Source organism: Aythya ferina (genome assembly GCF_964211825.1).
Source record: "Aythya ferina genome assembly, chromosome: 15".
Taxonomy (NCBI): Eukaryota; Metazoa; Chordata; class Aves; order Anseriformes; family Anatidae; genus Aythya; species Aythya ferina.
The window spans coordinates 9,850,587-9,876,751 of NC_140314.1; the positions used below are offsets into that span (position 1 = coordinate 9,850,587).

At 36.2% G+C, this 26,165-nt stretch overlaps 1 protein-coding gene and 1 long non-coding RNA gene across 6 annotated transcripts in view; one reads left to right on the forward strand and one right to left on the reverse strand.

The window, feature by feature from the left end:
* PDXDC1 (pyridoxal dependent decarboxylase domain containing 1) overlaps positions 1–25,979 on the forward strand; it is a 76,377-nt gene extending 50,398 nt beyond the window's left edge. For 3 of the 5 annotated variants that reach the window (XM_084537025.1, XM_084537029.1, XM_084537026.1), the window contains 22 exons: positions 3,011–3,084; positions 3,443–3,508; positions 4,211–4,294; positions 5,196–5,342; positions 7,406–7,595; positions 10,065–10,133; positions 10,632–10,710; positions 11,502–11,586; positions 12,454–12,502; positions 12,610–12,711; positions 12,950–13,075; positions 14,342–14,392; positions 15,549–15,612; positions 16,979–17,067; positions 17,770–17,875; positions 18,908–19,079; positions 19,752–19,870; positions 20,726–20,847; positions 22,296–22,388; positions 22,486–22,582; positions 23,789–23,893; positions 24,141–25,979. In XM_084537025.1, the coding sequence (XP_084393151.1) occupies positions 3,011–3,084; positions 3,443–3,508; positions 4,211–4,294; positions 5,196–5,342; positions 7,406–7,595; positions 10,065–10,133; positions 10,632–10,710; positions 11,502–11,586; positions 12,454–12,502; positions 12,610–12,711; positions 12,950–13,075; positions 14,342–14,392; positions 15,549–15,612; positions 16,979–17,067; positions 17,770–17,875; positions 18,908–19,079; positions 19,752–19,870; positions 20,726–20,847; positions 22,296–22,388; positions 22,486–22,582; positions 23,789–23,893; positions 24,141–24,391 (2,340 nt within the window). In that variant the 3' untranslated portion in view covers positions 24,392–25,979. The other 2 variants (XM_084537028.1, XM_084537027.1) reach the window with 2 other exon arrangements.
* LOC311445199 lies at positions 20,908–24,213 on the reverse strand. The gene is made up of 3 exons (XR_014698272.1): positions 24,076–24,213; positions 22,457–22,642; positions 20,908–21,974 (listed from the first exon to the last, which is right to left on the reverse strand). It is a non-coding gene; the product is annotated as an uncharacterized lncRNA (long non-coding RNA).
* Positions 25,980–26,165: the final 186 nt, after the last annotated feature.

Below are 26,165 nucleotides of genomic sequence, written 5' to 3' on the forward strand. Positions count from 1 at the left end.
TGCTGTTGCAACTTCACCACACCTGTTTTTCTTGCTGTTTAAATTCTGCAGATAGTCTGCTGCTTCCCACCTCCATGACGTGAGCAGAGGAGGGAGCATGTATAAAATTCAGTGCGCAGCAACAAAAGGATTCTTTTGCATCCTGTAGTTCAAAGGAGAAAATGAGTTGCTGTGCATCCACCTAGCAGTTGGAAAAATGCAGAAGGGGTTCATCTTCCATTTAAATCCATATCAGAGCTGGAGGACTTGCTGGATGTCATAGCATTTTATGTTGCTTGGCGTAACTTCTCGTGAGTTTGTCTCATGACAGAAAACTGTATTTTATGTCTTTGTTCTGCTAGCTTATTGACACAAGGGTTTTATACATGGGTAATTGCCACTGAGACTCAGTGAGTCACAAGGTAAGCATATGCAGGCTTTAACATCTGCTGTCATTCCAGCAGGTGAATTAATTGTGTTAGTAACAACCAAAAGCAACACAGAGGCTTTTTTGTAATGGTTCTACATCTTGTGTCAGCATCTCCAACAGATCTGTTAGAATATTTGCATCTAACTCTAAGCAAAGTTCAAGCAAATAACTGCCTTAGCATTGCTTGTGTTTTATGGCAACTTGTAGCAAAGTATATGAGATTGACTGGTCATGTCAGGAAATTATGTCTATTACTCCCTTAAAAATCAGTTGTGCTCCAGGGAGTCTCTAAGCCCTTTTTCTCTGGACGCTTTGAAAATGTATGGAAATACTGCCAATGATTGTATTTAGGATTTTTGCCTAGCTGTGTATGTTGTGTTCTGAGTACCAAATGCTTGCAGCATACATGTAGGTATTTTTTATCTCTGCGGTGAGGTCACAAATTTTGCAAGCTTGTACTGCTGTAACACGGCATGTGAAGAAGTCCTGGGCCTCACCACCACTGGATGTTATAGAAGCCAGAAGTGTAAAAAGCAAACAAACAAACATTTGTTGTTAGCTGCTGGGGGTTACTGTGGGAAAACATTATGGGATGCACTGTTCTTTATTCTGCCCCAAAGCATTAGTTGCTGGCCACTCCTAAAAGGACAGAGTGCGGAGAGCTGTCAGCCTTGGTTTGAGCCAGTGAGACCGTGCCTGGCTACTGATTCTTCCAGCCACCTACCACTTGCTATGATATGAGTTAAATCTCTAAATATTTTGGTAAAAATAGTCTTTGAACATATGGTAACTCTCATTTTTTTTCCTCCTTGATCAATCCTCCGGATGAAAGTAGTGTAAAATCCTCATGCAAATTAATCCCACTTCCTTCTGCGGTTAAATTTGCTTGTGTCTGCCTCTGCGTGAGCAAACATACTGGCCTGTGTCACACCACGGATGCAGCACAATTACATGCTTTTCCATCAGTGGTAATGGAAAGCATGTGCAGGCCTTGAGGACTACTGGTGCTCAAACACTGTGCAGACAAGGAATTATGGCCCTGCCCTATGGGTAGGGTAAGCTTAAATATTAAACTTGGTTAAGATATTTTTTAAAAGCAACAACCACCAATTCCACACACATACAAAGAAAAAGAAAGAAAAAAGCAACAAAAACACTGAAGTAGCAGTTGAAGTGGTTTACTACTGGAGGCTTTGGAATAAGGATGAGTCTCTTGAAAAATGGTTGTTACTGAATTTGCAGACGCTATGCTTACAGTGCGTTTGGGAGCAGGGGAAGGGAGAAGAGAGACCGATGAAAGGGTCACCTGAGTATCTTAGAGTATTTTGCTGTCAGATCTGACGAGTCGTATCAGTGGTTTTACCTTCTACCTTCATAATGGGCTACATTTAATACTCAAATATTGTTTAATATCAACCACTCTAGGTAAACCAAGCCCTGAGATGATACCTTTCACATCCTCTGGAAGCTTCTAGGTCCTCCAATCAGATATCCAAACAGATAAATATTCCTGGTCAGATCTCTTGTGTCAGTGTAGCCAGGCATCTTGGGTTCAACTTCTTAAAGAGACTTCTTCAAAGTCAAAGTAGTTCTTTAGAAAATAATACTTGCTTGTCTTTGAACTTGTTACCTAGTTTGTTGCAGGAAGCACGGCTGAAAGCACGACAGACACCAGTAGAGTCAGATTATGCTCCATTTTATTGCCCGAATAGCCTAACTTTTATAGTGAACTTAAGAGGGGCGGACAGTGTTTCACACAAGATTATTGGTCAAAAGCACTCAGACAAACAACTACAAGAAAACAACCCCACCTGCAAGAAAACCAACCCCCTTGTGATTAGCAGTCACATAGACCTTGTCCTTGAAGCCAGCTACTGGTAACAATATTTTTCTGAATTCCTCAATTGGGTGATGTGGGAACACTGTTACGGGAACTTCTCATAGTTGCCCTGGTAGCTTGGTTTGCTTAGCTACAGCAAGCCATGGGATTTTTGCTGTTTCAAAAAATCCCTCAACACTGGTTCATGGGAAATAGGTTCAACTTTTTTTTTTTTTTAAAGTTCTTCCACCCCGACAGTCTCTTTAACAGGGATCTGTTGCTACCTGGTCTCAGGAGTGAATTTATTTTTAACCTGTTTTGTGCAGCTAGAGGATGCAACTCAGTGACCTAAAACCTGCCTTGGTCACACTAGTCAGTTTTCAGCTTTCCAAACAGCTTCTTTTTCTAGAAGGTAACTTTCTTGTAAGAAATAATAGTGTTGGGTTTATCCACTGATCGTGGTCTGTTTGTTTTGTTTTTCATGGCTTTTTCCTGTTACTGTTATGGCAGAGGGGCTAGAGGATTTTTTTTAATGAGAATCTTGGATCTATCAATAGTAAAATCCACATCATAACTGTGTTCTGTTTTGGGTTAGTTATTTTAGGTTAATAATATGTTTTCATTTTTGTCTATTTCGGATTCAGGTTATACAGCATATTATTTTAAATTGAGTACACGTGCATGTCTGATGCATGAATTTGTACTAAGTGTCTTGTGGGGACAGTAGTAAGATAAATGATGTTCTGGTCTTTCATAGAAGTTATCTTTTATTTTCCTGACAGATGGTTGACCCTACTCTAGCTGAAATGGGAAAGAATCTGAATGAAGCAATGAAGATGCTAGAAGACAATCAAAGGTATATACAAAGAATAACAACCATAAAACAATACCTATTTGTGCTCAGGGTATGATTATTAATGCCATTGTCATTAAGTGGGATAGAACACATTTTCCTGGTAGCTGAAGGTCATACTGTCCTTCTGAAGCTTATACCTAAACGAACTGCTGTTTCTCAAGTAATAGGATTTTTAAAATATCTACACACGTTTTTATGCATGTTCTCTAATATATTCAGAGCAAGTCCATTTTTTTCAGAGTTGTTAGATCTTTTCCTATTGCTGTGCAAGTAGCTTTTAATATTTTTGTAAGACAGCTACATTGATGCTGTAAAACACAAACTAAATACATAATTTGTTCTTGTGTCTTTAACATAGAAAAGCAGAGGAGGAAAATGAAAAGAAGTATGCACGGAAGGATATTCCTGGACCACTGCAAGGCAGGTGGGCAACAACAGTTTTTGGATAATGCTCTATACTGTTTAGAATATGTAAAATACAAGTAACACTTCTGTGTTAAGGCAAACAGGAGCATTTACCAGGTCTGGCATTGTAACAACTTCTGTGACTTTTTCCATATTCATGCAGGGAAAAAGAGATTACTTGTCCTTATTGACTGAAATTTTGAACTATTGGAAACAATTGGTGCATTGGTACATATTGTTGTCATTAAGACTTACAATAAATATAGATACACCTGTGCTATAGAATTGAAATTCATTAAAACACCAAGACAATAAATTAATAACTGACACTGGCAAGGCAGAAAACCTTAAAAAAAAAATAAATGAAAATAAGAACTTAAAAATCCAGTTTTATCTAAAAGTTTTATGGAGCTTTTGTGCATATGGCAGATAAAATCATTGCATCTGAAAACTAAGACTTAAAATTTGTTGTAACTTCTGCTCTGGAAGAGGAAATCTTTTCTTCAGAAAACATGGCAAAATCTATTTAAGTCTTCTATGTACATAAATTATCCTTGTTTTGGAGTGGAGACACTGAATTAGCTTTTTCTAAGAATAAAAAGCATTTCCAAATGTCATTATGTCCTAAATGGCCTCTTGGCTAGGCAGTGGTGCTTAATTTGTTGTTTGTTTGTTTTTTTGATGTGTTTTTTTTTGTTGTTTCCTCTCACTGGTAACACAGTGGCCAGGACATGGTGAGCATACTTCAGTTAGTTCAGAACCTAATGCATGGTGAGGAGGAGGAGGAGTCTTCACAGGCCTACCGGTAAAGTCAATATGAATTGTTGCATGTGAAAGATACCTGATTTATTCTACCCTGTGATATTAAAGAGCTTACACTTCAAAAATGCTTAAATGTAAAAAGATATTATGCAACTATGTGACTTTTAAAGGTTACTTAATTACATTATATAGCAAAGCAGAGTAATGCATTAGGCTTGGCTTTCTTAAAATTATCAAGCTTTCATCAAGTTAGGGCTATTAGTAAATGGAGTTGTACAAAGGAATTCTCTCTGATATGACAACTCATTTCGTTTTTTACTTTCTTAAAGTTGGTTCAAGTCTGAAAGTCTTACGTCTTTGAATACCAACAAAAAATATTTATTACCTCACCCTGTAAAGTTTAAAGGACATTTCCATTTTCCTACGAAATGGAAATAATACTAACTTATCTGTAGAAGTGTAGTGAAAACTAATATTTGAAAAAAAGTTTGGAGATGGGGAAGAAAAACAAACAGGAAAAAAAATCAACTAATGAATGCTATGCTGTAATAACGGTCCCCTGAGTTTTGTCAGCATGAAGAGGAGAAGGTATATGTTTAATGTACATTAAAGTCACAATGCAGATAAGGAGCCTAGTTCCAACTCATGCTTGCTGATTACAGTAAACCTTTCGTTATCAGTAGGATTTACCTTGGATGGCTAAAAAGAAGCTGAGATGTTGCTGTAAGCAGCTAGGCCAAGTGAAGTGCAATGTCTACACTGGCATTTTAGTATGGTAACATACAACAGCAAGATGGTGACTGGTATACTGTATTTTCCTCTGATAAATATTTAAAATTACATGTCAACAAATTCTACTGCTGTAGTAAAAACACGCAAACCTAAATTTACTGAAATGTTTGTGACTTGTATTTAGTTGGCAGTTTCTCTGTTCTGGCCTGCAGACTTCAAAATGTTGGTGAACAGGGTCACATGGCTCTACTGGGGCATAGTTTGGCTGCTTATATATCAGTGCTGGACAGGGAAAGACTGAGAAAGCTTACAACAAGGATCCTTTCTGACACTACCCTCTGGCTCTGCAGGCTTTTCAGGTGAGTCGCTCCGAATAACATAAGTAAAACTGGGCAGTAATAATCGTTTCAAAATACGTGTGATATCAACAAAAGAAACTGCTATCATGAAATTACAGGTATTCTTTGAAAGATCTTTAACACATCACATTATTTTTCTTTTTTTTTTAAAGACATTGAATGGCAGAACTTGTTAGGAATATGGTTGCCATAAAAATAGTACTATAATGGCCATATGGTGGAGCTAAGGACCAAAGTGCAGTTCCAACTTATAGCTGGTTGATCATTTAACTTTTTGTTTTTGAGGTATATGTTGTGTTGCTGTGGTTTGAGGTGCTTCATATTTTTGAAAGTAGTATTCAGTTAATTTGTCCTTTGCGCTTCCTGGGTCTAGCTCACTTTTCTAGGTAGGGAGGGATTCACTGATTAGAAATTCCTTTTCCCTTCCTGAAACAACAAAAAAAAACATTTTATCACTCTCATGATACTGCGTCTTTCGGAAGATGTTCCCAGTGCTACTGAGAAGTGTTGGCTTTATTTGTGTGTAGTACAAGATTAAATAGTTAATATAACTAAATATGTAAAGCTAACACAAATTTGTTTGAATTGTAGATCGTAAAGGATTTTATTGTTAGGCTTATCTTCATCAGGATTATTTTATAAATTCAATGATAATGACTATCTGTCTGACTTAAATATGTTGAAACTTTGTGTGATGATGAAATGTGAGAAGTTGCAGGTAACCCAGGTATTTTGCCAAATGTTTATTTATATGTAGGAGAGATGTGATTTTGTAATTAATGAGGACTATCTTTTGGAATGTGGTCCCCAAAGTTTTGTGACTCATAGGCAACAGCATTTAACAAATACCATCCTGTAAACTGTTTCATATCTTTTGACATTTTCTGTGGCTATGAGCAACACTAGAGGGATTTTCTTGTGCCCACGTTAGGTTACAGAAATGTTGCATAAAGGTGAAGTAAATGTTTACATGTGGGTCATTTTGGAATTAAACCATGGAATATTCGGCAGGATTTGTGCATCAGATGATCTACAGCAATATGTTTCAGTGCTTTTACATATACTTGCGGATAAATGCTGTTCTGAAATGTCACAAGACTGTTGATTTACTTGTTGCACAAAAAATGCTAAAAGAAGTATCTACCATGCAAGTTGCTTTATAAATTGACGTATCTGCTATTTCTGCTGTTGCTGTTTTCTGTAGTTACAACAGTTAATGGATTGCCCTCAATGCAGAACACTTACCCCTTATCTATTCATTTTGCTCCTATTTCTTGACTGTAAGTTTTAATGTACTAATTTGAGTTCAATGCTTAGAAGGGGAGGAGCAGGAACACACTCCCACACTCATAAGCCCCAAAGAAATGTTCTTAATAAATCAGCTTGAAGGCAAAATAGCTATAAAATCATTAAAATATTTGCAGGGAAGAAAAATATTTTATTTATGTACCCCATCTAAAACATCCGGAAAATTGCTTTGCAGTGTACTGAATAAATTGTGGTATTACTCTCAAACTTTGTAAATTACAAATGGCATCAGTAACTTTTGGCTATTATGAAATATTTATTTGTGACTTCATAATAAAGTTTGCCCATTTCTGCCCATTTATCCTATTTCATGTATCTTATTCCTATTTTTACTAACATAACTTGAAGGATGTCATGTTGCATTCTCTTTAAAATTAGTAGTCTAGAATTTACATATAATAAACTCAGATGAACCCACCCCAGCTCTTACTAAGTAAGGCTTTGAACTCTGTAAAGGAATTTTTTTAGGACTGCAGATGGTTTTTTTTCTTTTTTACTTTGTCTCCGAGTTTAAATCAATATATATATACAAGGCTTCTCTCATCATCTCAGCCTGTTTGAGTAAAGCTTCCTTCTGCTGAATTTTTCCTGTTAAGGTAGTTTTTTGCTCTTTCTTTGTCCTCCTATAACACTAACCAGTGCAGGAGCTCATTTTAGTTGCTAAACTAGCTGTTGGTTTGGGTGTTGTTTTTTTTTTTGTTGTTGTTTTGGTTTGTTTTGGTTTTTTGATCATATTTACTCAGATTTTCTTACAGGTATGAAAATGGGTCAGCTTATTATCATGAAGATGATCGTGAAGGTCTCCTAAAAATCTGTCGACTTGTTATTCACACACGCTATGAAGATTATACAGTGGAAGGATTTAACGTGCTATATACTAAGCAGCCCATTATATACATTAGTTCTGCAGCTAGAACAGGCTTGGGCCAAGCTCTCTGCAATCAGGTAAAGTGAATCAGTTGGGGTTTCAGCTGTCAGTAGAACCTGGCTGGCTTCATATTGCCTATTAGAAATTTACATTTTAAAAATATATTCAGACTTTTCCTGCAAGACACTGATACTTCCTATTGGCAGCACTCTTGTAAATCAGTTGGGACCAGTTGAGAAGTTTCCTCTAAAACTAATTGTCTGCCTTCAACTTATGCTTTTAAAAATTCTTCCAAAGTTTTCTCAGTGCTACTGTGTTGACTGAATACATGTACTGTCAGGCAAGCTGGGCAGTCTCTCTGCAGCTCTCCTGTTCCTTCCACATGTTTGCTTGTCATTGTCAGATTAGTGTTCCTTACAAGCAGATTCTTCTCAACCTCTTCTCTACTTTGCCTTTCTATGGACATAACAGATTTTTGTACCTTATAAAATTATGTTTCTGAGACTTAGGATGATTCCTATGCCTGTTAAATGAAAGCATGAAAAGGGCTATTTTGAACAAGGAAGCTTGGGCCTCAAAAAAGTTCAGTTCTGATTTTAGGAATAGGTTATCTTTGGTGATTTTGAGAACTTGGTTTTCCCTGGTGGTAAAAAAAAAAAAAAAAAAAAAAAAAGCAACGTGACAAAAAAAAAAAAAAGCAACACATTACAGGGGAGAGGGAAAGAGAATCTTAGGTGAAACCATACTTTGATGCTTTGATGCCAATGCAATATCTATAAGTTAGAAATACAAAAATACTATGTAGTATGTTGGTATTGTTTATTAACCGCACTTTCCAAAATTATAAAACATAGGCAAAGGAAGTGAAGTTCATACTGGGAGTAACCTTGGTAGCTGTAGTGGACTGTATATTTAAATTAAAAACACGTGACTGGGAAAAAGTAGTTGCAGGTTGCATATTTGGTCTGTGTTTTGCAGCAACGATACAGTGGGAGGGAGAGAAATTTTCTGAATATTTTCAGTGAAACAACCCACATGCTAACTCCTTGTTTATTTATTAAAAAAGACGAGCAATTGTTTCTAGATTGCTTTGCACTTTTCATAAGCCACTGGTCAGGGTGAAAAAGACCCAAACACACTGGATTCTGACCTCTTCTTCTCAACAAATGTTACCATTTTTGAAATGAATACAATTCAGGGAGAAGCGTGGTTCCATTTCAGAAAGTTTTGTTTGGAATTGGAAACAAATTACCCCAAAAAGCAGTGTTTTAATGAAATCCAGTTTTTCTTAATTATGTTCAGAACCTGTTTTGCCAAGCATTTATTTGTATGAATTTTCATATACCTATATGAGCTGATTGAGACCATACGCAGATTTTCTTGTTGCATACCTAATGTTCAGTGATATTTTTAAACTTAACATATACTAAAATGAAGGGTCAAGTTCTTGGGACTTATATTTTCTCAAGTCTTTGGAGAAGGTGAGTAGGGGTACAACTAAGAAATTAAAAACGTAGACAGCAAAGAAATAAAATTGTTAGCGTAGAAGGAACTGGTCTGGGCCAAAATGACTTAGGTAATAAGTGGTAAAAGTTCATTGCAGTAAGTTGGTGTCTTTTGCAGGCAAAATGTTGCATGTAGTTATTGATTGAACCTTTTTGATTAAAAAAAAAAAAAATGCTGCTAATAATTGGTGTTTTGGGAGCCTTTTGCTTCTGAGTACAAACAAAAGATAAGACACTACTGTTAACTTGTCCTTATCAGGTAATCAATGAATTTAAGTGATGCTGTTTTAGATTAGATTTTGAGAAATAGTGTATGTTGTAGAGCACAAATCGTAACTGAGTAACTGGACAATCAGTCATTAATTCAACTTCTGTCAAATAAAAGTATACACACAAACTGGTCTATAACTAGTTCTCTTAATTTGATGAACTTCCTGTTCAAAGTGATGAGCATGATCAACTATATTTCAATTGCCTAGTGATCTTCCAGGTTAAAGATTAAAATGGGTAAGAGACCTTCATCCAATCCCCATGCTAATTATGCAGAACTGTCTGAAATTTACCTCTATAGCAAAGGAAGAACGTGAACATAGTGATGTGAATTAAGCAGTATGCTCAAAGTTGACAGATTGCTCTCTACTCGGTAGTAAAGTGACTGTGAACTTCCAGTGGAGTAGGGTCCATGCAAAAAGCACATTTGCTTATAGGCTACATGTATATTCATTCAAAGGGCAGCCAAGAAAGAAAGGCTTGAGTTTAGGCTGTTGTACATTGCATAGATATTTCAGTAGAAATGCTGTATGAAGTTAATGTACTAATCAAACCTATTTTTTTTTCTGAGTTTCTCCTCTGCTTTCTTTTCTCTGCTAATAATTTGATTATAAGTTTTGGCAAGAAACTTACTTCATAATGTACTAGCCAGCTTTTTATTGACATGTTTACTACTTTTTGTGCCACTTAATATGTGTGTTTCTGTGAATGCTTGAAGTGACTATTCTGAACCATGTCTCAGTTGTTCAAATTCCATCATTTTTATTGCAGCTAGGGTTACCCCTCTCTTGCATGTGCCGTGTGCCTTGTAACACCATGTTTGGATCTCAACATCAAATGGTAAGTTTGTCTTCCTTAAGAGCTCTTTTTTTGTTCCGTTAATAAACTTTTTCCTAACAACATTATTGACATTTACTTGCTGTACTTAATTTTTCAGCCGTTAAGTCTGCCATATTATAGCTGTAATAATCAGACTGAAATCTTCTGGAATGTCAGCAGCTTGTGTCTTGTCTTGTTATTTGCAAGGTACTTCTAATGTCATATGGTAATGTGCTTTTTAGTCCAAGATTTCTAGAATATGTGTAGTAGAAGGTATGTTTATAAACTCCACTATGTATTTCCATTGTATTTTTCACAAAGGTTTTTTTTGACCTTTGGCTTATTTTACCTTTTTGAGAAGAAGAAACTGCAAGCCACAAAGACATTAAGAATATCTTTCAGAACTCTAACATGCTGTTCCCTTTCACTCTTAATGCACTTTTCCAGTTCAACAGAAACAAATCTCTATTGTTTGATACACATATTTATAAACACATATCTTTTTCTTATTGATAACAGGATGTTGCTTTGTTGGACAGATTGATTAAAGATGATGTTGAGTCTGGAAAACTGCCTTTGTTGCTTGTGGCTAATGCTGGTAAGTGCTATGGACAAATAATTAAAAAAAAAGGCACTATTTCATGAATATATATATATAAAAAATAAAATAATATTTTTTCTTAAACAGCTTAGTGTTTGCATGCCAAAAAATGTCATAACATATCTTAATGACCAGACAATTGTCTGTCTAGAGGGGTTTTTATTTAATTGATTCAGAGGTGGATTGTACTATTAGAGTTCTGCTTGTGTCAAATGGTGCATTAATGTAACTAAAGTTTTTTTTTAGTGAACACATCTCTTATTGAAAGTCAGTTTCATGTTAATGCTTCAGAATGTTTGATGGATGTGCCATCAACTTTAGCTCTAAAAATTGCGTTTTTCTTTTAGTTAATTGAACAAAATTGTTCATTAACAAAGTTAAGTTTGAATAAAGGAGGTGGCTTACCTGCTTTGGACTTAAATATATACGTCTGAGATGTTAATCTTGGTTTCCATTCTTTTAGCTGAAGTAATACTTTGAAAATATTAAAAACCTTTTCATTTCTTTTTTTGAGGCTGCTGAGCCCTTGAGTGCCTAGGACATCTAATTTTCTGAGTATTTTTAACGTACATTGGCAAGCAAAACAAGCATCTTTAATTTTATCTAGAATACCAATTGTCCATATGTCACAATGAACCAGGTATGAATATTGTGTAGCTGACTCTTTACATATCCTCCTTCCAACTCTTGCTTGTGACTTTTTTGACAACAGGATAAGAGGTCCTCTTTCATAGAGTCCTGGTTTGCAGGACCTTTGTGATAGCTTTGTTTTTCCTGTTTCAACAAAGGTACACCAGGTGCTGGGCACACAGATAAACTCGGGCGGCTGAAGGAACTTTGTGAGCAGTATAATATGTGGCTCCATGTAGAAGGGTATGGAACTTAAGATTTCTTTCTGTATAAACCGTATTTATTAAGAAGTCTGAATAATAGACAGCACGTAGCTTTACAGCTAACCAGCTAGGGGAGGACAGTAGGACAATCTTGATTTTTGCCACATTAAGCAATTTGTATGGCTATAATTCTTTCCATGTATGAGACACAGATTGTTTTACATATACAGGAATAATTGGAGTAATTATTTCAGCATAGGATACTGGTTACTTTTACTCAGAATGTAATCTTATCTGTCCATTCTTTGAAGAGCTGGAATACAAAGAAAAGAGGGCTTTATAGTTCAATTCAGGGGAGACATGGGACAATTCAGGGGAGACATTATACGGTGATTATTGAGAATGAGAAAGGAGGATGAAGCGTGACAACTTCAATGAAAGTTGTCAAGAAGGCTGCCATAAGAGCAGAATGCAGTGTAACTGGGAGGAAGATTAAACCAAAAGGAAAATAAATTGGAAGAACTTAGACAATGTTATTGAAGACTCCGGTGCTCTTAGATTTTTTTTGAACCTGGAGTAGAGACTCTTTCTTTTGATGTTTCATTGTATGGTGTTATATTTGTATGCTATTTATTTCTGATACTAGATTGTTGCTGAATTATGGGTAGGAGTTCAGGGGGATGATTTCCCTAAAGGTTGGTCATGTTTTTAGATTGAAATGGATTTTTAGTTTTGGTCTTAGCATCTTGGAATTCCATGTAGCGACATCTACTGCATAGTTCATTTAAAAAAAAATGCATGAACAAAAATGACCTCCCTTTGCACGTCAACAAGCAATATTAAACTGAAGATTAAAATGCTATCTTAATACACACTTAATATTTGCTGATATCATTTATTTTTATAGAGTGAATTTGGCAACTTTGGCTTTGGGTTATGTCTCCTCTTCTGTACTGGTATGTTATACTATATCTAGAAATCTTATAATGTGCTTTAGGCTTTAAGGTCATGATCTAATCAAAATACATATGGTTTATGTTCTGCTTATTGTAATAAACTTCAGGCTGCTACAAAATGTGACAGCATGACTCTTACTCTGGGTTCCTGGCTGGGTCTCCCAGCTGTACCTGCAGTGACACTCTACAGACATGAGGATCCTTCTTTGGTACGTTCAGCTTTTCAGTCTTTATTCTCAAGACATTGAAACTTTAATTATGATTGTAGTCTTCTTCTCTAATAAGCATCATTATTAAACTTACTAGCTTAATAAGCATCATAAGCATCTAAATTATAATTTGCACAAGACCCCCTATTTAAACTGTGGTGCATTCTGTAATCTGGCAAAAATGAAATAATGGAAAAATGTTAATAGAAGATTTTTGTTTGTTTGTTTTCCTCTTTAGTCCTTAGCAGCGGGGCTAACATCAAGTCAGCCTGTAGAGAAACTTCGTGCCCTGCCCCTGTGGCTCTCCTTGCAGTACTTGGGCCATGATGGAATTGTGGAAAGGATAAAGCATGCTTCACAACTAGTAAGCCGCACTTGGTTGGTTGGTTGGTTGGTTGAACAACATAGCCTTGATAATGGCTACATTGCTTCTCTGAGTATGGGCTGGGGGCTGTACTTGAGAATCATTATCAGAATTAACAGTCTGAATCTCCAAGCAGAGAAGAAGTTCAGTTAGCAGCACAGTACAAGTGATACCCAGATGGCTGTCACAGAACACTGTTACACTTAGGATTGTTTTTATAATAACTGTTAATACATCTTTTTGATCATGATGTGTTGTAGAGGAATCAGCTAGAAATATAGTAGTTATTGACAACATAGCATTAGTTCATACTGTTATGAACAAATAATGAAAGAAGAATAGTAATATCAGGGGGAACAATGTTTCCAGAATGTATATTTTATTAGCTTTAATGTGAAATACTTCATTTTTGTTCATTCTAACTATAAAAATCCACAATCTTTTTTTTTTTCAATCACTTCTATATTAACTGTTTTGCTTGAAAACTGCTAAAAGACTTATTTTTGTACTCTTCTTGGCATTACACTGATTCAAGCAATAGTAAATTACAAAGCTTGACAAAAAGGATTTCAACACATTTCTTCAAATGCAGTAGCAAGTGTACTATTTTTGAATTAAGATCCTTCAGTAAAACTTACCGTCCGATATAACATGTATGTTAGAAAATGCCTTGTTTATGTACAAAGCATTTGTATTAAAAGTATAGCGCTTTCTCAAAATTCAGAGAAGAGCAAAGGGAAATGGAAGGCTTCTGTAAAGGTTAATGAAGAAACTATTGGCACGAAAGACCTAAAAGAGTGACAAAATAATGTTAGTCATTAAGATTTTTGTGGCGTTGAAGAGTGATCTTAGCTTTTATAATAGTCTATTAATAGTCTTTAACCACACAAGAATGTCTTCTCTAATGAAAATAATTTAAAAAGCTATCATAACCAGTTGCTATGGTAGCTTTGGGAAAATTAACTGTTCTGCTACACACTGTGCTTTAGTTAGTCAACGGAGCTGTATTATCTCTGCTACTTTGTCAACAAATACACTTAAGACTTGAAGAAAAACACTGTACACAGTGTTTTACGAGTAATGGAAAAATAATTTGTTTTGTATTACATTTATAAACAAGAACTAAATGGATCTCCAGCACCTCGTAGGGGTTTGTTAACAAATGGAGATTATGGTGGTGAGTGTTTAAAGTTTATCAGAATAAGTTTCAGCTTCTAAAACTGTTTTTGTCCTGTTCTTCTTTTCCTTTCTGCTGTGGTCTTCTAGAGTCAAAGGTTGCTGGAAAACTTGAAAAACCTGGATTTCATTAAAACTTCGGTACGATCTGTATTTAATACTTCGGTTGTATAGCTTAGTCTTTACTATATTAAATGATAAAACTAATTTTTGTTCAAAGGAAATTATCTAAAAATATTTAAAACACAGTAATTAAAAATGTTTGGTATCCTTTTTAGTTAAGTTCAGGTATTCAGTGAAATTGTGTGGCTTGGTTGTGTATGGCCTCTAGATTGTACTTGTTCCATTGCTATGAACTCCTGCACTCATTGGAGCTGACAATAACATGCAGAAATTGTCTCCAGAGCTTGATTTAAGTCCCATTTAAAATGTCCATTTGTTCAGTAATACATTTATGAAACAGATAATACATTTATGACAGCAATTTCCATAAGCCTCTCAAATACATTCTGCCTCCATCTTGCCCTTGAGATGGTGCTGTGAACCCTATGAAATTCTATGCAAAAATATCCACGCTGAGGGTTTTACTCCAGAATCTGTTTCAGAAATTGTACCTGATGTGCTCATTTAAAGTTCTATTTCAGTGAAATGCCCTGTTCAACTGTTTTGTTTGTTTTGTTTGTTTTTTAGTGCTATTCTGAAAGACAGTTTTTTTTAAATTGTTTTTTCAAGAGTATTAGTAGCTTTGGGAGTTGGAATTACTGTAGCACTTGCCCCTTCTACCTAAATAAACCTTGCATTTTTAGGATTCTTAGGACTCAGATTGCCTCCAGAGATTGCCCAGTCCATTTCTCCTATCCCCAAGGCAGAATCAATTATCTTACGGCTGGAACTTTCTTGACATCCCCCAGTGATTCTTGGCAGATCTTGAAGAATGTTTTCTTTAATCATTAATGCCTGAAAATATATAAAGCTAAATTGAGTTCTGTCAGTACAGTCTATTTGCTAGTGAATGTGCTTAGGTTTCTCGTTTTATGGTGTTCAAAGTTCAGTTATGCATACCTTAAATCAATACAGTTCTGCTTTAACTGAATAATGATTTATTTTCCACTGTTTACAGATACGCTTACTCAGACTCCTACAGAGTTAACATCTAATACTGAGATAGTGTGAACATTGTTACTGCCATCAAAATGAAATGATCTGCTTTACTCAGCAGTCTAAAAAAATTTGTATAGTGTTAAATCTTTAAAAAGTATGAAAATATGTTTATAAAATTATTTCACTTCTTGTTAAGGTTGAAGATGAACTGAGTTCACCAGTGGTGGTTTTTAAGTTCTACCAGAAGTATTTAAATAGAGGTATGTGACTTATTTAAAAACAAACAAACAAACCACAACAAACCAACTCTCTGTATCTTCATTTTAAAAAACAAACAAACAAAAAACACCTGCAAATTCTAAAATTAATTTGATTTAAGTAAATTATTATTAGGTACGTTATATGTGGTACACTTCTCTTGTGTAACGTGCCTTTGAAAAGGTTGTGAACACTGGTCGTAATGTAGTGATAGCTTTTTTTAGATAGACTGCAGCGTTCTAAATATGCACAGCAAGTCATTTCTCCTGTCTTGACTGGAGGAAATTTGCATATGATTTTGATCGAGAGAGCAGATGATGATAATCCCCCATAAGCTGCAAACTGCATTTGAGGGTACTGTTGAGGGAAAATCTTCCATTGCTTTTGTTCAGACTTTGTTTCTTTCAAACATTTAGTGGCTAGTTGTCAGAACCATGTTTCTCTGCTTTATTGCCGTTCTCTGTTGCAATAGTTTTGGAAATAGCAGAGCATGTGATGACCAGCTCTGTAAATCGTGTCAATAGGTATGGTAGCCACACCAAACGTGGCTCAGGGCAGAACATCCCTACTTGGACGTCCTCTCACAGGAAGAGGAATCCTGTCCTTTTGATTACAGCAGAGGACTTTCTTTATGCTGCTCAAATGCGCACATTATGAATGTGGGGACCATGTCCACCTGGGTGAAGCAAATTATTGATAGAAAATTTTGTAGTTTTATTATGAGTGTTGATTTTAATTTTCTGTGGATTTTTTTTTTTTGTTTGTTTGGCATGGAGGAAGGTTCTTAATCTAATTAGTGGTCACATTTATGAAGTAAGCCTCTTCATCATGGTCCAGTGAAATGACTTATTGGATAGCTTTATCCATTAATGCATTTGTCTGAACAGCTTTACTAGGGAGAAGTCACCCACCTGAATTCTAAGGATATAAAATCTTTGGCCCACTTCTGCATAACCTGTGCATAGAGTGGGCTTTTAAGTCCTTACTATTATTTGTGTGCAGTAAAAAGTTATCATTCAATCTCAATTTAAAAATGTAGCCAAATGCATCAAAGTAAATACTGCAGCCTGCTGTGACAGGATCCTGTTTTGCAAAAGCCCTGTTTTTATTTAGGGGGGACTTGAACCTCAGCAATGTGAGAAATATTTTATGGATTGTTTTTAAAGCTAGTACATTCAACTCTTTGACTCCTAATATTTTTCTTGTTCAACATAGCTTAAAAAATTCCTTGTTAGTCTGCTTGACATAGCGTAGATGTGTCACATTACCTAAGAAATGTACTTATCTTTTATCTGAACTTTAGGTTGCCGTTTGTTTAATTAAGTAAATACAAATCTCTGTCTGTGATTCTTGTATTTTTGAATTCAGATCAAACCCCAAGTGCTGCACAGGCTTCAACTATTCCGCACCCCATAATAAGCAATGAAGGACACATTTATGACACTTTCAATCAGTGGGTAAGAATGGATGTTTTCCTCTTTAGGAGAAAAGGAAATGAGGGTTGAGTGCTTCCAGGAGTTCCTTGGTAACTATAAAGGTTTTAGTAGACAAGCTTGGTAATTACTCCTGATCTGGTATCCTTTGCAAAATCTACTGGGCATTTGGGATTACAAAGATGAACTTGAAGTACAGTTGATTTCTCACTCCTGATTGTTTTGCTTGTTACTAACATTATTACTTCATCTTAAACTTTTGGTAGTTCTGTGTTTTTTTCCCTTGGGCTTGTGGCAATATGCAAAATCTTTCAGAACTCTTTTTAATTGGCTGGATACTTCATTGATGATGCTTGTTTAATCACGAGAAGACAGACTTTCTTTTCCAGCTCTTAACAGAATTCTGGAAACTTGTGCTCACAGAGAGCTGAGCACATCACTCTTTTGTATTAATTGCATAGTAATCATAGCATACTTAACAACAATTTTATAGAAACTTCAGATTAAAATACTTGCAGCTTATTCTGAATTTTCATGATTTAACTATGTGTCCAGCTTTTGTCCTGTCACCATCAAGCTAAGGTACTTTGTTACCAGAGGCGATTTTGAGAAATACAGGGAACTGTGCTGAGCAAGTGCTTCTCCTTAGCTGTGGGAGGAGTCTGACCTGAGCCAGTGGCTGCAAGACCAAGTTTGAATTTCTTTAACTGGACGTTGTCTCTTCAGTTAGGAGAGCAGTTGGCGCAGCTGGTTCCTGCCAGTGGGGTTGATGTGGTAGAACTGGAAGATGAAGGCACGTGTGTGCGATTCAGCCCCTTAATGACTTCTGCAGGTAACATTCACTTTACTCAACCACTTGTAAAAACTGAAATTTGCCATAAAAGTGTACATCAATCTCCTGGTGTAAAAGCAGATATACTCAAGAAAGTCTTTACTGTGGTGAGGGTTTTCTTCCCCAATAAATCTATATTGACTTTATCGTTCCTTTGTGCCTTGGTAGCAGGTGCATTAGAGGTAGCTCAGTTACTGTATGTGACATTACCTCGTTACATCTGCAGAGATAGATGCTTATTGATTATTTTTTAAAATTCATTAGCAACAGGAGAAGCTCTTGGCTTCTGAGAGTTATAAAAGAAGTATGAAGGATAAGTCATCCCCCTCTTTCCTTCTCTCAGATGCTTAACGCAAGGAGAAGATGCTTGACCTTTCTACACAGGTGTTTCAACACTGAAACACTGCTTATGTTCAAACTACAATTAATTAACCAGAAGAATTATTTACTAAACCCAAGGTTTTTCTGTAATTACTGATGTAGGAGGAAAAAAAGTCTGTATTTTGGAAAACATTGTAAATTTGATGTTTAAGCTAGCACCATATGCATACTTTGTTTAGACCCAGCAGATGCATAGAACAACTTTCAGAGGCTCAGGCGATGAATGGTGGCTCCTTTTAGCTTGCGTGGGTTGAGTGGTTTAGGCTGGCAAAACATGTGATGCTGATGTGAGAGGATCCTAGTGTATATGGGAAGGTGCACTTCAGAATAAAATTACTTGGTGATGCTGTTATTTTGATTTTTTTAAACGGTGTAGAAGCAAATTCACTGTATTTAACTATGGGAAGAGAGTTCTGATGCTAGCTACTGATGCAATGAAAAGGGTATTGTCCTTGTCAGTTTATAAACCCACCATTTTTCACTGCAGATGAAGAAAATGGCTGGTATATAGATCAAGATACACTGATGCTATCTTGAATTATATTTACAGTTAACTTGCAAGGTGGTTTCTTTACAGATTACTTGTTTAATTCAGACATCTATGTGTATGTCCATTCACTTCCTTTACATGCTAATACATCAGCTCTTCAGTTTTAGGGACAGAAATACAAGATGTTGATCAGTTGGTAGACTGCTTAAAGATGAAGATACCAGTATTGACAAGTACACTGCAACTGAGAGAGGAGTTTGAGCAAGAAGTGAGAAGAACAGTAGGCCTCTTGTATATTGAAGATCTCAACTGGCCAGGATTAGGTGTCGTAAGGTACATTTTTCAGTATTTTCTTCTTTATGTTTGGATAGACAGTGCAGTAGCACAAATGAATACAGAGTCTCTTTATTAGCAATTTGGATGCGTTGCTTGAAGATTAGTCTCAGTCTTTGCCCTCACTTGACATTGTGGAGTGGTTTTATTTTAAATAAAACAACTTCTTAATTTTTTTTATTATTTAGAAAAGCTGATTTGCTGTTTCTGGAAAATTAGAGTAGTGGTCTAATATTGGAGGCAGTATGTTGATCTGTTAAACAGAAATGTAATATGCAGTGTTGCTTTATTTAACTAAGCATAGCGTACATTTTTGTCTAGTATGATATTCACCTTATATACTGAATAAAACCCTTTAAATGTGTATTCTGATCATCTGACACAGTCTGCTGGGTGGGATTCTGTACAATCAAAGCAATTGAAGTATGATCAGTGGTATTACCTAGAAATCTGTTGTGTTCAGTTAAGTTTGCATTGGCCAGTCTTCACCTCATGTTCAGCCAAAAAGCTTATTACAAATGCCATTAAACTGGTTGATTTAGAATGTCACTTGAAGCTTTTGGTTTGTAAAATATAGGGATTTGTAGAAACATGCTAGATGTGCAGATCTGTGTTTTGTTTTGTTTTTAAATGTACTGTAAAGTGAACTGACTCTTCTGGTTTGGTTTGAAGGTACAGCTATCACAGTGATGGGAAGAATGATGACAAGCAAGAAAAAGAATTAGAAAAAATTAACACAGAACTTCTGAAAAAATTAAATGAACTGGAGTCGGATCTCACTTTCTCTTTGGGTAACTGCATTATTTAAAACAAACAAACAAACAAACAACCTTCCATTCAAGCTAACAGTTACTTTACTGTTGTGCTATAACCTTTCAAGAGGTCAGTTATACATAGGTCATTATAATGGAAAATTACACTGCTGTGTATGTAGTTCCTTTAGAAACAACATCTGTAACTCTGTCCTCCTCATCACTTATTTGAGTTGGTAAATGTTCAGCAGGGTGAGCTGCTTGCACTGTTTGCAGAAATACTTGTGAAAACTGACCTATGAGCACCCAGACCTGAAAGGGTTTCCTTGTCAGAGGGAATGAAAGCCGCAAGTGTTCCTCTTTGTAAACTGAGCCTTCTCGGGAAGTTTGGTATCTAGTGAAAAGCAGGTCTCTTTAAAAAAAAAAAAAATATTGACCAATTCACTGCTTTCTCTGGCTAGATTAAAGCTTCAAATGACTTGTGGTAATTAGCAGCACTTTCGAGCATATACAGTGCTACATTACAGATGTAATAATACTAATTTGTTTACTTGACACTCTAAGTCCGCCTTTAAAAACTAAGTACCCTGGAACTGTGGAACCAAGCAGTTGGTAGATGGCAAAAAGTAGCAAGTCTGAAGCATATTCAACACTGCTATTTATTATATGATTATATGGCTGTATGAAATATCCACTGTTCATCTTGTTTAGATGTTTTGTAGTCTGCATAATTTATACCTATGCAGATATTGTACTTAATTAATGAAGTGTGTGTGTGTTTGTCTTTATACGTGTGTGTATTAGGATTTCCAGATTAATAAGCAAGGGCATGGTATGTATTCTGAGAATACGTTTTTATATATCACAAACACTCGATTCTCCCTATGTTCACAGGCCCAGAATTTGGAGGACAGAAGAACTGTGTTTATATTGGCATGGTAACTGAGGATCTTGATGTGTCGGAATTGGTTGAAACTATTGCAGCAACAGGCAGAGAAATTGAAGAAAATTCAAGAGTATGTGTTAATGAATCAAAGGGCATCTCAGCATCTCTTATTTTTCCATATTAACTTCAGGACAGTTTTGTTCTTTGTGAAAATACTTCGTACTTGCCTGCAACAAACTGTATTAATTACTATGGAAGTTGTCCACATAATCCATACTCATATTACAGGATTATAATATTCTGAGGATGTCTTTATTTATGTTCACAGTCCTGTCTTTGATGGTTCTATAAAAAAACTAGTATTGAAATAGGCTCATTTTATCACTAAAATTTAAGCTGTCAAAAAAAAAAAAAAAGAGGGAGCTTATGGTGAGCTGGTTGCTTTGAGGAGCTAAATGTAGGGAGATTTAAAGCTGGTATAAAAAGTCTCAGATAACTGCCCTAATACGTGTGGAAAACTTTTAAATCAGTGGCATAATAACTAAAGTTACAAATTATCTATTAAATTACTAATGCTAATGTAAGTCCTTTTTGTAAAAGCATTTACATGACTAGAGTTCTCCCTTGCTATTAGGATCAAGCATAGCAGAATACCCAAATGACCTTCATCACAAATGAATGTCTGTCCTTTCACTCCTAAAGCACTAGGCATTTAACTTTGTCAACATTTAAAAAAAAAAAAAAAAAAAAAAAAAATTAAGACATCCCACAGGCCTATTTCTGCCCCTGGGAATATTGGTTTTGCAATTACATTTTTCTGGCAGTATTTTCTGGAGCCTCTTTACCCATTCTTGACATGCTGTGCTGTTTTGAAGGTGAGGTTATAGAAGATTGGCTGTAGAGTTCCTTCATTTTTTTCTTCTTTTGCAGCTGAGAGATTAGGAACTGAATTTTGGAATATTTTGATTTTTATCCTCCCAGAAAGCTGCTTGTGCTTTGCAATACAACACATCACTGACGCTGGCATAGGCTGCCACAAGGGTCATAGTGGCAGTCATACACTGAATTTGCAAGCCGTAGTTGAGCCTTATCTGGGCTGCCACACACCTGCTTAGGCTTGCTGTGAGTCTTAGTTTGGGGCACTTCTGGAAACCAAACCACACTTCATAAGCTTAAAAATTCTCTGTCAGATTTAGCTTCTGAGGAACACTTCTGTGCTAAGCAGACGTTTGATGAATTTGGGTCACAAGCTGATCTCTAAGTAAAAGAGAAGTAATGTACCATTTTTGCTTAAAATGATGTTCTGCCCTCTGGGCATATATATATTTTAAGTCCTATACATTCTTTAATTTACAGTAGCAATGAAATAGGGCTTGTCAAATGCAAATTTAAATTAGAAAAAGATATCTGACTACTCGATTTACATTCTCAAAGCCTGAATTAAAAAATACAATTTCAATAAATACTGTATGTAATAATACAGTAAATATAGTAAATATAATACAATATAGTATAGTAAATCCTACTAAATACATATAATAATTTCATATAGTATATAATAATTTCTCTTTTTATTAGCTGTTAGAAAACATGACTGAAGTTGTTAGAAAAGGGATACAGGAAGCACAACTTCAGCTTCAGAAAGCAAATGAAGAACGACTTCTGGAAGAGGTAAGACTAAAAAACAGCTATCTTAGGTAACTTGTAATAACTTGTCACAACGCAGGTAGCGTGCTCACCAGCCAGTGTTTGCTTGTGTCCTTCACAGGGGCTGCTACGACAAATACCTGTAGTAGGCTCTGTGCTGAACTGGTTTTCTCCATTCCAAGCTTCACCAAAGGGAAGAACATTCAATTTAACAGCAGGTAGGACTCAGTGCATATGCAGCCATGTTAAGCTGTGTTCTAGATGTTTCCGGTTTTATACTGAAATTGCAACGCACTTTCTTGTGATGATTTGATTGTGAACGACATAATCCACCCTCAAGATGTAAAGGAACATGCTCTTTACTTCTGTAATACTCAGTAAGAAAATCTCCTACCTTCTTGTTTAGTTTGCATTTGGTTCTTGCATGCTGAGTCATTCTAAAAAAGCTGTATTAGACGTTGGCATTTGTTAATGCAGGAATAATTGTTGGCCACATGCTCTGCAAAAGTTTGTAGCATTTAAGTTTATTCTGAATGTCAAAATACGTAAGGTAGTGGGGTCTTCTACTATTGCTCCCATGTATGTGCATGGGTGTATTTTCCTTCTGTTGTGATACTTGACCTTGATTTCTGTCTGAAATCCTGGTTTCAGATGTCATGTAGCTATGGCGCAGTGATGAAGTACTAGTTTCCAGGCAGTGGTGTAATGTCTGAGAAAAGGGACAGGCTAAAACTAGCTGAGGACAAGCATGAACACAGCATTGCAGGAGACAGTAATGAATGGAATATTACAGAATATAGGGCTATTATTTTACTCATCTATCTGTAATTCATGACTGGTGATGTGAAAAGATCTATCTATAGCATGTGCATCATTCTTGGTGATGTAGTAGCATAATACTCTCAAATTATAAACTTTCCTTGTAAAAATTGCAGCAGTCTTAAGAGTATTTCTGAACTCAGCAAAGTGTCAGTTGGACCTAGAAAAATGGCCCAGCTGTGTATGTCTCTGTAATTAGCCAGGAAGGCTTTCTGCTCTGACGAGAAGGGTTGTACAGCAAGGAACTACAAGGTTTCCTTGGGAATGTTGTTCCACTGACAGCTAGACATCCTTCCAGAGCGCAGTGCTCAATAGCTTGCACCTCGGGATGTGTCAAGCTCAGTGGAAAAGGACAAGTGGAATACTGGAGGTAGCAGTGTTGGGAAGCAGGAGTGAGGGGAAACTTCATTCATCTTCGTAAGACTCAGCACGCCTGTCCCCAGGTGCTCAAAAACCAACTACACTTGAGTGGCTGTTTCAGGTCAGCCTAGGCCATACAGTTTCAGAAACACGTATTACAGATAGACTGCTGCATATTTTTATAAATACAGATGAAAAGTTGTCTATATTCAACTTCTACTTGCCCTTTTTTTTTTAACCTGCAGGTTCTCTAGAATCCACAGAATCTACGTATGTATCAAAAGCCCAAGGAACAGGTACTACTCCACCACCAACTCCTACTTCCAGCCTTACGAAGCAAAGACTTCCTGGTAAGTTTCTACTCACTAGTTTTATTTCTAAAACTTGCTGAAGTATCCTGGCCTCAGCACACATATGAGTAAATGCACCTGTAACTAGAAGCAAGGATTTATATGGTTAGGGTGCAGGTTAGCACCCAAATAAAAGCTATTTCTTTGCAGTTGTCAAATTAAGATACTTCCTTTGTGCATACCTTGCGCATACCGCATCTCACATTTGATGCCTTCATTGGTACTGTATTCTTCCAACACTTTACAGGTCAAAAAATTTTTAAAAGGTCTCTAAGAAATTCCGATGCCTTTAGTGAGACCAGTTCAGTCAGCCACTGTGAGGACCTGGAGAAGACGGATCAGAGACCCCCGGCTCTATCCCCTGGCCAAGAGCAGAGGTCGCCAGAGACAGAAAAACCAGAGCAGCAGCAGCAGGAAGGGACACAGACACCACCTAAAGGCACCGAGGACATTCCAAGGGACTGCACAAAGGTAGAGGAACAAGAAAGTCAAAGATAAAATCTGTACTGTGGATTTAAGACTTTGCAGATGAATCACATGCCCTGGAAAGCAGGGCATTGGTGATGCATTTAAAATGTGAACAGTGCCACACACTAGTACAGTAATAACTACTGTATCTTATTAACTGGGATTTTGCACAAATATAAATTCCCCCCATGGGACAGAGATTTGTCTTACTGTACACTTATTACAGTTGCTTTAATCCTGTACATGTCAGTGTCACCAAAGTAGTAGTGAGATTTATTAACTGCTCGTAAATATTTGTAAAAAATAAAAATAAAAATTGGCAGTTACAGTTTCTGTAAGATTTTAAGCATGATAGTAGTTGCTAACTGGTCAGCCCTGCACAAGATTAAGACTACAGTTGCACCGAATAATTGTAAATTGACTTTATTTTATGTGAATATATTTAAGAAACTGCCAATTTTTCACCTTTTTTATATTTAAAATTCAGTTTAGCCTCTCCTGGAAACCATCCTAGTCACACTAGCTCTATTTTGCCTTTTTTTAACCCTTACAAAGAGCATTGCCAAGCGGTTGTGCAGTGAGTGTTAGGGATGGATGCCCATGTGTCTAGGAGTTCCTAAACTTTGCCATCAGCCGTTTTTCCCCGCTGTTGTATGACTTGACCCTGAGTACAGCGGGACTTTGAAAAAGGAATTGTGTCTGCATGCCTAAATGGCTTCTTGCTTCTACCACTGAAAAGGATGACCAATCCCTTGTTACTTTCCTTTGCACGCCAGTTAAAAACCAAATACTATTGAATACATCTATGTAGTGTAACTGGAATTCTTTTCTGTTGTGTATTTTTAAAGCTAGTTATAGTAAAGCTTGAAAAAAAAATTGTGCTGGTTTCAACACTTACTTTTGAATAACAGTAACTTGCCTATAGTAGAAATTGTACAGATTCAGTGAAATTACATAGTTTATTTACACTACAGCACAAATTCCTAGTGCCCAGGACTATTTAATGCACAGGTTATGCTTTGGATACATCTAAAGCTAGGGTATAGAAGTGTTTGTCCCCAAAAAATATTGTAGTTACTTTGCTGCAAATTTTCAGCCCCTTGTGGAAAGATCTTTGGAGAAGGTTGCTTTCCCCAAGGGAATCCCACCCCATCCCTACAGAGCTGGATACACCAGTACTGTAGTTTGCTTTGTTTTTCCAAAAGATGTTAATTAACACTAACACAATGGCTGTAGTGGTAGCATAATTAACTTGGATAATCTGAAAAATTATTATTTTTTTTTGAATTGAACTGTCACCTGATTTGACTTTCACCCTCTAGATCCAGTGGGGCTGGGATGCCACAACAAGGTTAATTTCACTGCTGGGGTAATTTATGTAAATCAGAGTGCAATTTTTCTAAAGTGCAAAAACAATTAAGTTGACTAGTCTTCCTTATTGGTTTCTTTGGTGCAATGAAGTATGTTAATAAGAGTAATTTGTTGGGGATCAAGGTATCACCACAATGATTAATTTTTAATGTTTTTATATTTGGAATTGTTAAATCAGTTTTGTTGGAATGAGCTTCATTCTTTAGATACTATCTGAATGTTTCAATAAAGATCCTTCAAATTATTAGCCTTGACTTATGGGAACTTCCTTCAAAAATATCACTTAAAGTCAGCTCAAGCTTAAGTGTAGGCAATTTTCTTTCACCTTTTCTTAGGAGAAAATCATTTTCTAAAGTACAAATTCATGCAATAATGGCTTTTACCCACTGCCTCAGCACTGCTACCTCTGTCTATCCGCACTGATCAAATTACT